We start from the raw sequence: 14,265 nt of genomic DNA, 5'->3' as shown, positions 1-14,265 counted from the left end.
TCCCCTCTCAACATCCATTGGCACCAGGCTTGGGAACCTGGGCTGCAAGAAAACCCAGCAGTGAATGACTGGAAAAGAAAGCCAAGAAACAGCGCAGAGAAATGGGAATGGAAAATCCTCCTGTGAATCCTGTCCTGGGCTGAGCCCCAGTGTGGGCATCAGGCAAGGGCGGGGTTCTGCCTCCAGCCCCGGGGTCCTGCACAGGCAGGACGTGGAGCTGCTGGAGCAGGTCCAGGGGAGGCCATGGAGATTAAAGGGATGGAGCAGCTGCTGTGAGGAAAGGCTGGGCGGACTGGGATTGCTCAGCCTGGAGAAGAGAAGGCTCTGGGATGACCTAATTGTGGCCTTCCAGTGCCTGAAGGAAACAACAAGAAACATGGAGAGAGACTACTTCTGAGGGCCGGGAGTGCCAGGACAAGGGGGAATGTCTTTCCCACCGAAAGACAGCAGGTTTAGATTAGGTATCAGGAAAAAATTCTTCCCCAGGAGGCTGAGGAGGCCCTGGCACAGGGTGCCCAGAGCAGCTGTGGCTGCCCCTGGATCCCTGGCAGTGCCCAAGGCCAGGCTGGACATTGGGGCTGGGAGCAGCCTGGGACAGTGGGAGGTGTCCCTGCCCATGGCAGGGGTGGCACTGGATGGGCTTTCAGGTTCCTTCCAACCCAACCCATTCCATGAATCCCTGTTTCCTACCAACAGGACTCTCTGGCCATGCTCTGTTGAAGGATGAAAGAAAACGATTAGGTAAACCTACACTTTTCTGAGCAAACTGTGCTGAGTGGGATGTTAGAAATTCACATTTTCATTTCCAGCTCAGGAGACCCCAAGTGATTCAGGCTCCCTCTTCCCCCTCAGCTCAGCAGGACAGACACACTGGGGACACTCACTGGGGGAACTCAGGTAATTTCTCAGAGCACCAAACACACATCGATGTTTGGCCTTGTTATTCCCTTTGTTCTTGTTATAATGTGGTTGAATTTTCTCCCTTAATATCCCATGGGGAAATCCACCTGCTGGGCACTGCGTGTGATCCCAGGAAGTGTGAAGCACCTGCGTCTCTTGTTCCTCATGCAGAATGGTTTGCATGTGGAAATCTCAATGATCCAAAGCCAGCTTGATGTTCAAGGCATCCCAATAATTGCCCCCCTGGTATTCCAAGCTCCTCCTTGGCTTCACCTGGAGATAATTTAATGTCTTTTTTCCTCCTGGGCGTTTTTGCAATGCTGTCACTGCTCAGCTCAGCCTTCCTGATCCCGTCTGCAGCCAGGCTGCTCCCAAAGCACACATGGGAGGCTTTACTTTCCCTTTAATTACTGAGCACGACAGCTGTGGCTTCCTCAGCCTCATTTCATTAAGGGCTGACAAACACCCCGGGCTGTCCCCAGAACGTCACTGCTCCTTTGAGCAACTCCTTTCAAGTCACTCCAAGAGTTCATGATAAAGGGGACCAGTTGCTTCTGAGATTGCTACTGGGTTTGGCATAATTACCTGTTACCCCGCAGGGTTTAGCACCTCCTTCCCACCCAAACCCTCATCACTGTCACACGCAGAGCTCTGCAGGGCAGGCTCTTGGCCCCCACTCTGAATCCAGAGGTCTTGGATGCAGAGTGGTCACTCCTTTACCCTGAATCCTCATTCTTTGACCCCAAAACTGAACAAGAACCTTAAAATCTGAACGGTTTTTATCCTTTCCCTTCTTTCCCCTTACTTTATTCACATAGTAGCTGCCAATTTAATTTTTGTTGTACAAAATAGCCCAATTCAAGGCAGCTGGCAGAGGTCCTGTTTAATTCCTTATCTCAGGTCAACATCTGGGCTCCTCCAGAGCTGGAAGCTGCTCTTGGGCAATAATATTCAGTAGCTGATTCCTCCTTCTTTTATGGTTCAAAGCCTTGAAGTCTGCTCTGGGCTGTGCTCTGGGATTTCCGACAGGGCCTATATCCCAAAAACTGTCCATTTCCACAGCAGTGGAGGCATCACAAACCTTGTGCCTAAAGGTTGTAGAAAAGCCGCCGTCCAGAGTGAAACCCCTCGTTTGCAGCACTTTCGGGGAAATGCAGAACTAATTATCTAATGGGAGTCTCCATCCTGCAGCTACAGCCCAGACCCGGCTGATTCACCGCACAGGAAAGCACCGAAGCCTCCTTTAATCCTGGCAATGAACAAATCCCCCTCCTGAGCTGGACCATGGCCAGCGAGTGTTGGGTGGAGACAGAAGAACATTGGTGGTATTTTTGTTCCCATACAGAACCAGCCCATAACCCCTGGTGGGTAACACAGCCCAGCTCTAGGCTGTGCTGAGCACAAGGGTGTTCCAAGGAAAAAAGCGAACCCAACCTGCATTTCCCTATGGACAGAAAGGGAGGGATTGCTGCTCTTCAAACACATCTCAGCAGTCCCTGCCTCTCCCAGCCCACCCTGCCCCGCAGCTCCCAGAGCCAGGGCAGGACCAGCGACTCTGGTTCACACTCGGCTGCTTTGCATGGCTGCTTGGGGCTTGGGTTCCCTTCTTTTCTTCTGAGCAGATTTGTGGAGGGTGTTGTCTGTGGTTGGGAGCTTCCTCGAGCCACCTCAATGACAAAGCCCTGGAAAAAGTGGAGAGGAACAATCACAGAATCACAGAATATTCTCAGTTGGAAGGGACTCAAAAGGATCACCAAGTCCAACTTTTACAGAGATAAATCTGCTCATCTGTGCTTTGGGAAGAGTAAATCTCTGAGAAGGTTTCATGGTTGTAGAAGAGAAACCCTGAACAACTTAAATTTAGATCAGAATTTACCCAGATGTCTGGTTTGGCCACCAAAGAAATAAGTCCAATGTTCCCCATATTCCAGGGCTGAAGAATCAAAAAAAAATTGGGATTTCCACTAAAACCACCTTAAAAGGAAAGTTGTGTTAAGCAGAGGAGGAAAAAACCCTGTGTGATCCCACTTTGTTTTATCCAAGGAGGTGGAGAATCCTCCACCACACGCTAAGCCTGGACCACAGGCCTGGAATATCTTTGTCCTGCCTTGATCCACCCATTCACAAGTCAGATCTCTGACCAAACCCTTCCCCCTCCCTCCCGTTAGTAACACGGACCACATCACAGGGAACAACTTGCTTTGGAATAAAGAGTGGATTGTGGAGCTGCCTGACTGCAAGGAATGAGTGTTGGCAGGAGGAACTAATTAGGGACTAATTTCTTACCTGCCTTTATCCACAATCTGCTCTGTTGCAGCTTCTTTGGATCTCATTTGTTCCCGCCTTCCTGGGGCTGCAGGGATGAAAATCCAACCTTGGATTTCCCGTCAGTGCAGCTACAAGTCCCCCACTTGGCTCCACCTTTGTGTGCTGGAATGAGTAACAGTGGAGTAAGGGTTGTAGTAAATGGTGTGTTTGGTAGTGAAGAGAAAGCAGTGTCTCAGGAGAAGAGCTGGACCATCTCATCTGGGGTCGCAAAGGGGAACTAAAACCACTGGACTTCGCAGGAGCTGAAAACAGACTGAAAATTGGATACCCAAAAACAAGGAACCCCAGATCAGCCCTGATAATCATTCCCTGGGTAAAAGATGCCATAAATCTGCATCTGCATCACAGAATCCCAGAATCACTGAGGCTGGAAAAGCCTTCCAGGATCATCAAGTCCAACCTGGGACTGATCTGCACCTTGTCACCCAGAGCAGAGCTCTGAATGCCACGTCCAGTCATTCCTTGGACACCTCCAGGGATGGGGACTCATCAGTCACCTTCTGTCCTCCAGGAAATTCTGAGACATTTAAACCTTTTTGTTAACACCTAAAATCAGAAGCTGAAATGGCACAGGTTGATTTGGTTTAAAGTGGGATTTTCCAAACCAAACCATTCTGGTGTGACTGGGGACTGTCCAGCTTCCGGTTTGACTCTGTAAGGAATCCACCGTGGAGTAAAGCAAAGATCCCACTGCTGCCTTATCAGCAAAGGAGGCAGATTTGCTCCTGAGAGTTCTTTATCTCTCACAGTCCCAGGTGATTCATCCCCAGACCTCTGCTCATGCTCCGGCCATTTCATTGTTTGCATAGTGAGAGCAACTGGGATCACCATGACCAGGATTCATCCTCCAACTCCTCTGCTACCAGAACCCCAAATCTCTGCACTCCCCAGATTCTGAGATCATTAAAGCCAAGCCTAAGGCACAAATGTCCTCCCCTCACGTTCCTCTCGCCTCCTTCTGACGTGCTCCACCACCACCCTCTCCACAAAGCCCGAAGAGGGTCCTTGTTCCAGTGAATCTGATCCAATTTTTGCTGTTACTGTTGATTCAAAGGCTGGATGAGTTTGGTTTTCCCTTTTCTGCTGCTCCTGAGCTAAAAGGCTTCAAAAACTCCACATTCAATTCTAAAGTGCAGAGGTTCAGGATCTTTATCCTATTCCAGGTCAGGAGAGAAGGAAGGGGCAGAGAAGCCAGCAAAAGAGCCTGTCCAGTGGCAGACTTAAGAAAATATTCCTTATCTTGGATTCCTTATGCAGGCTGGATGAAAGAAACGTCTCTTGAGCCTGCCCGGTTTTGTTTGGCTTGTGGTGGTTGGTGTCAGCTTTTGACATAAAGAAAACATTTTGGTACCTCTCACACACGGGGAATAATGAGCAAGTGGAGAAGCTTAAATGACAGCCTTGGCTCGGAGAGTGTTTCCTTGTTCCATTAATTCTGTGGGGGTTAATTACCAGCTCGAATATTTACTGAGATGGGTGTTCTTCCCCCTAGGGCTGCGGTTGTGCTGCTGTTCCTGCCTTGTGCTGCAGGGACACGCTGTGGCCAGGACTTCTGGGAGACGGCTTTCTCTCTGTTCCGGTCAGAGTCCCACCTCTTCCTCCTCTTCCTACATTCCGGTCTTGGTGAATTCAGTCCAGAGGGATGATGTAGGAGAAGAAGAATCTTATTGAAGGATCTTTAAGCCCATCCCATTCCAGGCTGCTCCAAGCCCTGTCCAACCTGGCCTTGGACCTTCCAGGGATGGGGCAGCCACAGCTTTTCTCGGCAACCTGCACCAGGCCCCACCCTCACCTTTCTAGTCTATAAATTAAGCTCAGGTTGGGTGGGTCGGTGCCAGAAATCTCTGCTATTTTAAAGCTGAATTTACAGCAGAATTGTCCCACCCTGCTCAGGAGGGTTGAACTGGAAGGTGCTGGTTAGGAAGGGTGGGGAGGTGTCTGCAGGAGGTTCCTGATGCGGGAGCAGAGTCTCCCCTCTCCTCATGCTGCTCTTCTGGCAGCACATGTTCAGTTTTTGGAGGGGGAATCCTCTGAGTGGTCCATGTGTCCCCTGGATGATGGAAAGGACCTGGACCATGCACTCAGCCTGGATGGTTTTGCTTCTTCCCCTTCTCTTCTTCATCTCCTTGACCATGGTGGGCTTTGGTTTGGTGTCCTGGGTTTGGTTGGGATGGAGTTAATTTTATTCGATTAGTCAACCAAACCAAAGACATTTAATAGAATAAAATTCCTGGATTGGTATTTTTATTTTCTTTTTTCTAGAAGAACTTCATGGAGACATTGCTCCAATATCAAAATGTTTTCTCTGGTTATTTTTAATTGACAGAAAATCCACTTCCCCAACTTATAATGAGTGTTTGAACTTGTTGCTATTGGAAAGGGAAAAATAGTCAAAACACTCCTTAAGACTAAAAAGAAAATAAAAATAATAAAGTCAAAACAATCCCCAAGATTAAAACACAGAATTTATATTGGGAAGACAAGTAGCAATCCCTTGCCAGGAGAGGATTTTGAGCTTGTTTTACAGCTTTAATGAATGGCTTGAAAACCATTTGAGGTGAACCTTTTCCCTTTGCTCCTGTGATAAAATTCTTAAGAGCTGTAGCCAGAGAAAGAAAAATAAATGCAGCCTTCATTTCCCTCTTTGGTTTGCTAATATTATAGCTTAGAATATTTGGGTGTTGGCTCCAGGAGGAGGAGGAAAGGAGCTGCCCTTGTTTTGGGTGAGGCAGGATCATCTCCCTTTCTTCTCTCTATTATTCAGGCCACTAAAAGTTAATTATTCCTCTGAAATTAGGCAGTCACCTCCTGCTTCCTCAGTCGGGAATGGGAAGAGTCACCCTTGGAATATTTCAGGCTCCTGTCTGAGCTCAGCCCAAGGCCCTGCAGGGACAGCCCAGGCTCGAGTCCTCTCTTAGTCTGGGGCTGCCTCGGTGGCTGACTTTAATGGTCAGGGGGGGAAAGCTCTGGAAATCCTGGGGCTTGCCAGGCTCCCACGCCTCTGAGCTGGGAATGCCACGCAAAGCCAGTTCCTGGTTTTCCAGGCCATAAAGGCTGAGAAGAGGGAAGACCAATGGGTCAGGTCAAGCAGGTGAGGACCAAACTCCGGCCCCAAAGCAGGGCTTCCTCCCCCTCCTCTTCCTCAAGAAACTCTTTTTAGCAAAACCTAGCAGAAAGTGGCCTTGGCACAAAGCCAAGCCAAGTCATTCCAGGTATGGATTGTGAAGGGATGGCCAGGCCTCCTCACAGACACAAGACCCAAGTTTGGGGCTGCACTGTTTCCTGGACACTTGGCCAAGGCTGAGTGACATCCAGACACCACATGGGGAATCCATGATGTTCACACAATTAATGGGAGCTGCCTGAAGTGAGGGACTCCTCGTTCCAAATTCCATTTGCAGGTGGTGAATGAAGCAAGCTCAGAGGCAGAATTCCCCACCGAGGCGGCTCCATCCCATCTACTTGGAGCCAATTAAAAATGAAACTGCTGAACTGGGATTCCTCGTTGGAGAGAGGGCACAGGTGGAGGACAAGCATCCACCTCACCCCAGCAGGGTCTGACACGCAGCTGGTCAGAGCTGGATGAAGCGTTTTCCACTATCAGCATGGAAATGACATCCCCTGCCCTTCCCCAAAGGTGCTGATCTTCTTCCCCGTGTCGCCCTTTAATTGTCCCTTTTTTCAGGTTTGTAATTAGAATTTTGCCCTGTGAGAGTGGGGAGATTACTGGGGTTGTGTGACCTGTAATTCTTCCTGGGCTGGAGACGGGAAGAAATTCCCTGTGATAATAACATCTGCAGGTCTGGCGGGGAGAGGCAGGGAGGATTCCTGGGAACTTGCAGGCGCCTGGCATGGGACGCCTGTGTTGGGTTAATCCCCCTGCCCGGGGCTGCCTCCAGAGCTGGGACAGATCCCATTGGTGCCAACAGCCTCAAGCTCGATGCATTTCTTGCTAAATTAGGCACCTGTGTTTGGCCAGATGAATCACCCCATGGAAATGTCATTTTTTCCATGAAATAAACCCCCAGCAACCCTGCTGAGCTCAACATGGGAGACTCCAAAGCCAGGGCAAAGTCAATCCCACCCCATTATGGCCAAGAGATCTCATTGCCTTTTAAGTCATACAGTTCAAATAACACTTTGTCATCCCCAAAGCCACTAAAGCGAAGTTGTTATGTCTGAAACATGACTCTGGTCCCACAGCCCTGATCACCAGACCTGTGAGCCCAGAAGGGCAGTGTCAAATTCATCTTCATTCAACTGGTCTGACATGGAAGGATCAAACCAATACGCTGTTAGGAGGTTGCAATAGGCTAGAAAACACCACCATGTGGTGCTCAGGATTATTTTGGAGGTTTCTGGAAATCCTTGACATCAATTGTTAATTGGTCTCTAAAATGTCTTATGTGATATGCTCTGAGGAGATAAATAAACCAGAGCAAACGCCAGTGGCACCTGAGCCCCACCATGTCCCAAACTGCCTACAGAGAATCCAAACTTCTCTTTACTTCTCCCCAGAGTCTATTTTCACCTTTAAATATTGTCTATGGAAAAATTGAGAGACAAAATATGTCCTTTCAAAGCAATTTATTGAGGACACAGTGAGAAGCTGGGAAGTTTGAGCAGTCAACGGGAACAGCTCCGTTCACGCTGTACAAGGTGTCAATGTGGACAATTTATGCACCAGTAATTTCCCTTGGCATTTTGGGGGAATGAAAAAGGAAAGGGGGTGATCTCGTCTAAAAATCAGCAGGCCTTGAACCAGCCACCCCAACATGCAGAAGCAAACTGAAGTACTACGTGTTCATCCATAAGCAAATTCCACACACAAAAAACCCTGATGGCTACAGAGTAACCAGCAGGTCCTTTGAAAATTGCTTTGTTTCGGATTTAAGCATAAATTTGCAGCTCGGGGTTTTCCTGGATCAAAAATAGATAGGATAAAAATAAAGGGAGTCTGCTCTTTGCAGTGTCTCCTGGGAAAGTTAAACAGTTAAATCCTCTCTCTCTTTTCTGAAATGCTTTGGGAGGAGCTGGAAGAAAAAAGAGGGGTCTTGGAGGGGGAAATATTGTTAATTAATCCTCGTTATGGGAAAAGACGGGGAAGCAGCGCAACAAACAAACCCTTAAAGCTGTGAAAACCTAAATTAAGTCAGAAATCACACTGTGCTGAGCACCGGCAGGAGAAGTTTGTAGAGGAGTCTTTAGGCTTGGGGACTCTGAAAACAAAACTCGGGGGGATAAATCTGGGGTTCATAAATGTGGAATGGGTTTGGTGACAAGCGTTGCTGCTGACGGGCAGGCATCACCCTGCATCCTCTCGGCACCCGAGCGCCCTTGTCCGGGGGCTCTGCCGCCCTACGGGACCACGCAGGGGTCTCTGACAACCCCGAAATTCCCCACCACGCCATTGTTGCACCCCACGACCTCCGGGCTGCTGGACACAACGACGGGGGGCCCCCCCAGCTGCCGGATGACGCAGCCCTGGCTCCCGAAGCTGAGCACCCCCCCGGCCTGGCACGGCCCCATCCTGGCGCTCAGGGCTCCGCTGCCGGCGCTGACCACGGGGCGGGCCGGGTACCCTCCGCTGCGGGAGCTGAACCCCCCGGCCTTGCAGCTGACCCCTCCAGCCTGGCAGAACACCTCCGGGATGCACTGCTTGGCCACGGAGCTGAGGACTCTCTTGGGGTGGATGCCGGCGCTCCGGGAGCTGAAGCCGCCGCTCTGGGAGCTGTGTCTCCCGGCCCGCCTGCCCAGGGAGCCGTAGCCACACGCGGCCCCGTTGGCTGCCAGCATCCCGCAGTCTTCGGGGATGTTGTAGCCGCTGCTGACCACAGCTGCAACAGAGCCCACGGGAATCAGCAGTTAGGGAGGAAAACTGGGAGACTTTCACACGGCAGGCTGGTCTTGAGTGACAGAACCAACCAAACCTGATCTCCTCCAGATTTGTCACACGTCTCTGAGCCCTGCGCCTTCCAACTCCTCCCCCGTGTCCCAGCACATCCACTCATGGATTCTCCCCCTCCCCATGTTCCCTCCCAGGTTCAATATGTATCCCATGGTCACCAGGACATCTCCTTGTTGCCTCCAAGAGCAGAAAAGGGTCTTGAATTTGACCTTTTCCCCTCACTCAAAGAGCTGGTTTTTTTTAAATTCAGAGGTATTTGAGATTTCTGGAGCTAAACTTTCCAGAAGTGGAAAAGGGAGGCAGAGGGACCTGGGGCAGACAGATAATGCTGCTCCCAAGGGTATCTTTCCTAAAACAAGAAATCTTCATGGCTGAAAATGTGCAGTTACTTACACACACTCACGGGGTTCCCCACACATATCCTGTAGGGAGAAAAGAGAAATGCATGTTACTCACAACTCCCAGCCACAATCCAGCCCACTTAGTCCATTGTTGGAACATGCCTCACTATCCCTAGGAGAGGAACTGTTTTTGCTGGCACCCATGTGGCCTCCATGGCCTCCAGGCATCTCTCCAGGTCCAGTTTCTCTGAGCTTGGGGAGATCCTGGAGCTGTAGAATTCACTTGGGAGCAGGAACTGCCATAGCCTCAGATACACAGGAGGGAAAAGTATCACCCACCTGCTCTCTTCACCCTCCAGCAGAGTCTTGTAGGTGGCAATCTCAATGTCCAGGGCCAGCTTGACGTTGAGCAGCTCCTGATAGTCCCGCAGCATGCAGGCCAGCTCATCCTTGGCCTTCTGCAAAGCGTTCTGCAGCTCAACGTGCTTCTCCCGGGCATCTTTGAGGGCACAATCGCCGCGCTGCTCAACGTCACAAATGGAGGTTTGCAGGCAGGATACCTGTCGGGGGAGGACAATAGTGCAGGCATCTGCAAGGCTTCTTATCCTAGTTCTTGGACACTCTGGCTTTGGATAAACCTCCTCTCCCAATTGCAAACAGGGAAAACCCACCAGCATCACATCCCTCTCCACCCACTTTTCACTTTCCAACCAGGCCCAGAGCAGATCTCAAGTCTCATAAAGATCAATGCATCACCTTGCCCTGTGTCTGAGCTGTCTCTGGAAGCATCTCCTACCTGCTTCTTGACGCTCTCCAGCTCACACTGCAGCTTCTGAATCATCCGGGTCAGCTCTGAAATCTCACACTTGTTGCTCTGCAGGTCATCGCAGTATTTCCCTCTCTTATCCTGCAGCTCCTGAAACTGGAACCAAGAAACAGGACAGTCGTCACTTTGGGCCTGTGACATTGCCAGGCACAGACCCTCGTGGCCTCTTACTCACCCTGGTCTGGTAGAAAGCATCGACTTCTTCTTTGCTCTTCTGGGCGATCTCCTGGTACCAGCACTCGACGTTCTTGATGATGCTCTCCATGTCCAGGTCTCGGTTGTTGTCCATCTTGACGATGACCGAAGTGTCGCAGAGCTGGCGATCAACCTGGGCCCGTTCCTGCGGGATGGGAAGGGCTTAGTCAGCTCTTTTCACCTCTCAGGCTCTGCAGGGAGGGAAGGGCTGCGACACAGAGCGGCTGAGGGATAGAACAAGTCAAGAAATGTCCCTCGGGATGGCTCAGCAGAAAATCCTGCAGCAGGATGAGTTGCCACCTGTGACTGCTGACCTACGTGCTGACCTGCAGCAAGTCTGTCCACATCAAGGGCAAGGAACTGGAGTGACTTAACCCTTGGTATCCTCTCATCTCCAACTGCCTGAGTGATTTAATGACAGGACCGAGCTGGGAGCTGCTTCAGCTCTAATCAGGCAGCTGCAATCCGGAGGAACGAGACGGACGCATCTTTTCTCCAGGGTAGAGTTAGGACACAGCCAATTCCTACCTGGAGCTGCATGAAGGAAGGGAGAACCACCCTATCTCCAGCATCATCATGTTAATTTTACATCAACCTTGTACTTTCACGCTTTTAATTATTCAGGGCTTGGTATGAGATACATCCCAGTGGGGTTTCAAGCAGGAGAAATTTGGAGCACCTGAAGGAAGAGACAGGACCATCAAAGTGCCAGGATGGACCGGAGGAACTCACCTCCTCAAACACACATTTCAGCAGCTCCAGCTGCCTCCTTAACAGATCCACCTTCACCTCCAGCTCTTCCTTGTTCAAGAAGATGCAGTCTGCATCCTGCAAGAGGGGAGACACACACATTCCAGCCCAAACCTGGCTGTAAATGCTGGAGAAATACACAGAGGCAACACCAACAAGACAGAAATGTGTCTCAACAAGATTCAAGAGCAGAAAGGTGTGAGAGGGTGAGTCAGGATACTCGGTGCCTCCTGAAGGGAAACGAAACCATTCCAACACGACTTACAGGAATTAGTTGATTTATCACTTAGGATGCAGCTACAAACCCACAACTGACTAATGAGTATTTAAACACAATTTTTTAATATTCTTCAAATGATTCCTGCTTTTCTGATGTCCAAGAATAAAGGATGTGGAGAGACAGCCAGAAATAACCCGGTGTTCCAGTGTGACCTGTCCTGGTCTGTCCCCCTCCCACACTTCAGGAATGTTTTTGAGGCAACAAAACTGGTGCTGTAATGCTGATGATGTCAACTTTGAGGAGACATTATTTTTACTTGCCTCTTTTCCCAGACGTGTGCCTCTTTCTAAGTCTCCCTTCAGCTCATCATAACACTTTTGTGGGTTTTTGTTAATAATTCACTATTTCAGCCAAGTTTTGCCCCAAATAAACCTACCACAGGTATAACCACTCATGTAGTTTCAGCTTCTCACCTTTTTGAGTGCCACAAACTCATTCTCCACAGTTGTGCGCCTGTTGATTTCCTCCTCATACCTGTTGGAAAAGGAGGAGAAAAGGGCTGAGGAAAGAAAAATGCTCAGACCCTCAGACATCAACCATCAGGTGTAAATGACAATAACCTCCAGTATAAATGACAATAATTACCAGGTACAAATGACAACTCTCTCTTGCACAGGGACTGCCACCAGGCACTGCCAGATCAGTGTCTGGAGACCAACATTAAACCATCCCAAGATCAGAAGCTTCCTCATGAGCAACAACAACATTACCAATGCAAAGTGCTCACCAGTGAGACAGAAGAATGTGGTACTCCCAGAGGGGACATGCACAAGTCTGGGAGAAGTTACCCAAGATGAACCAGAAAAGCAAAATGCCATCAGCCAGAGGAGCCCAGAAGGTCCTTACTTGCACTTGAACTCCTCCACCAGCTGGCTCGTGGCACATTCTTCACTGCCCAGTTTCTGCTTTTCGCACAGCAAACAGTCCAGGCGCTTCCGCAGGTCGCAGATGTAATTCTCGAAGTACAGTTCCAGGTTTTTCCCTTTTTTTGGCAGCACATACTGCTGCAGAAGGCCCCACTTGGTCTCCAGCACTTTGTTCTGCTGTTCCAGGAATCGGACCTGAAGGCAAAAAATAGCAATTCTTCAAGAGGTGAAGGCAGGGACTCAACACCTGTTTAACTCTCTGCTCTTAACCACAAGTGCAGGAATAGGATTTTCAGGAAGTGAGAGCTGATACAGCACCGTGATCTGGAAGCTGTCTGCCCTTATTTAGAAATCTTTATGTCACACATCTGAATTAATTCAAAATCTAGAATTTGCACATCTAAATGGTTTAGAAATCTATACATCATGTCTACATTATTTAGAAATCCAGGAGCCCGGTATCTAAATCTGCCTTTCTTAACAATTATTAGGAACAAAACTCCTCCAGATGGTGCCTCTGATGTATTTTAGGATAAAACTGAGTCCCCAGATAGTGAAATTACTTCCTCTCTGTTTGTTCTACAAAGGGATCCTTGGGTCACAGATCAGATTTGATCTCTAACCTGATCTTGTCTGGATCAAGATTAACCTTCTTTGCCTTCAGGAATGTTTCTGGAACTGTCACTATATTTAAAGTCAAAGAGAGGAGGGAATTACTGGAATTATTTAACACAGGACAGAATGAGGAACCTGTCAGGGCTGTAACTTCCACCTGAGCTGCAGCGAGAAATCCAATTTGAACTGAGACTGTCCAAGAGGAGACACCTGCAAGAAAGTCCAGTGCAACCATGGCCATGATTCAAAGGCCGTGGAATGCCAGGACAGGGACATGGTTGAAATAAGCCCCATTAAAAAGATCTCAGTCTGGACCAACATGCTCTTAAAATGATTATCAGTTGTTAAAAATTCTTAGAATTATCTTAAAATTCTCTGTGGGAAGCTGGACCCCTGCATGGACCCAGCTCAGAGATTCATGGCAGAGCTGGACTGGGGCTTTGGCTGATGGGCTCGTGGCACGAGATGGGTTTGGGAAGGGGTTGGTCAGGTTTTGTTTTCCTCAAGGAAGAGCAGTTCTGGAGCAGGTCTGGACTCACCTTGTCGATGAAACAGGCGAACTGCGTGTTGAGGGTCTTGATCTGCTCCTTCTCCTGGCAGCGTATCTCATGTTCCAGCGGGTCCACCCCAACGCAGAGAGGCTTCAGCAGCCGCTCGTCGATGCAGATCCCTTGGATGCCGTCGGCCTTGCGCTCGGGGAACCCTCGCACGATGCTGTATCCCCGGGGGCCGCACAGGCCAATCCTTCCTCCTCCAGCATTCCCGTAGCCCATGCCTCCGAGCGCCATCTCCCCAAAGCAGCCGGTGCCACAGCCCCCGTTGACATAGGAGATTCTTCTGCTCCCGCCCAGGTTGCAAACGCTCCTGCTGCTGTAGGCACCGGCGCCGCACCGCACGGGCTGGCTCACGGACGCGGCGTAGCTGCGACCACAAATCTCCGAGGCTGAACTGAAGCCTCTTCGTCCCAGGACAGATCTCACTGTCGGTGCCTGCCTGCTCATCGTGGCTTATTTGAAGGTGGAATAGCAAAGTTATGGGGCTGCTCTGGTGCAGGAGAGGAGCAGGGATCCCACTGAAGCGACGCGGGGATGCTGCCCCTTATATATATTTTGGGAAGCTGGCCTTGATAGGATCAGGACGTTAATTTAAGCACTTAAGGGTTTGGTTTGCCCTGCAGCAATAAATGCTCCTCAAAATGCAAACCAGCCCAGCAAATAGTAACTACTGAGGAAATAAAAAGGAATCTAAAAGTGCTC

The 14,265-nt window shown here is 49.7% G+C and overlaps 1 protein-coding gene across 1 annotated transcript; it reads right to left on the bottom strand.

The window, feature by feature from the left end:
* Positions 1 to 8,586: 8,586 nt before the first annotated feature.
* LOC309583466 (keratin, type II cytoskeletal 4-like) lies at positions 8,587 to 14,010 on the bottom strand (the record flags this gene model as incomplete). The annotated part of the gene is made up of 9 exons (XM_082299164.1): positions 8,587 to 9,065; positions 9,530 to 9,558; positions 9,817 to 10,037; positions 10,274 to 10,399; positions 10,479 to 10,643; positions 11,231 to 11,326; positions 11,942 to 12,002; positions 12,375 to 12,589; positions 13,549 to 14,010. The coding sequence occupies 9 exons, from the start codon at positions 14,008 to 14,010 to the stop codon at positions 8,587 to 8,589; spliced, it is 1,854 nt and encodes a 617-aa protein (XP_082155290.1).
* Between the last annotated feature and the right edge of the window lie 255 nt (positions 14,011 to 14,265).

Source organism: Coloeus monedula (genome assembly GCF_965178545.1).
Source record: "Coloeus monedula genome assembly, chromosome: 30".
Lineage (NCBI taxonomy): Eukaryota > Metazoa > Chordata > Aves > Passeriformes > Corvidae > Coloeus > Coloeus monedula.
Note: the sequence above shows the minus strand (reverse complement) of the source record. Positions and strands in the feature narration are given on the sequence as shown.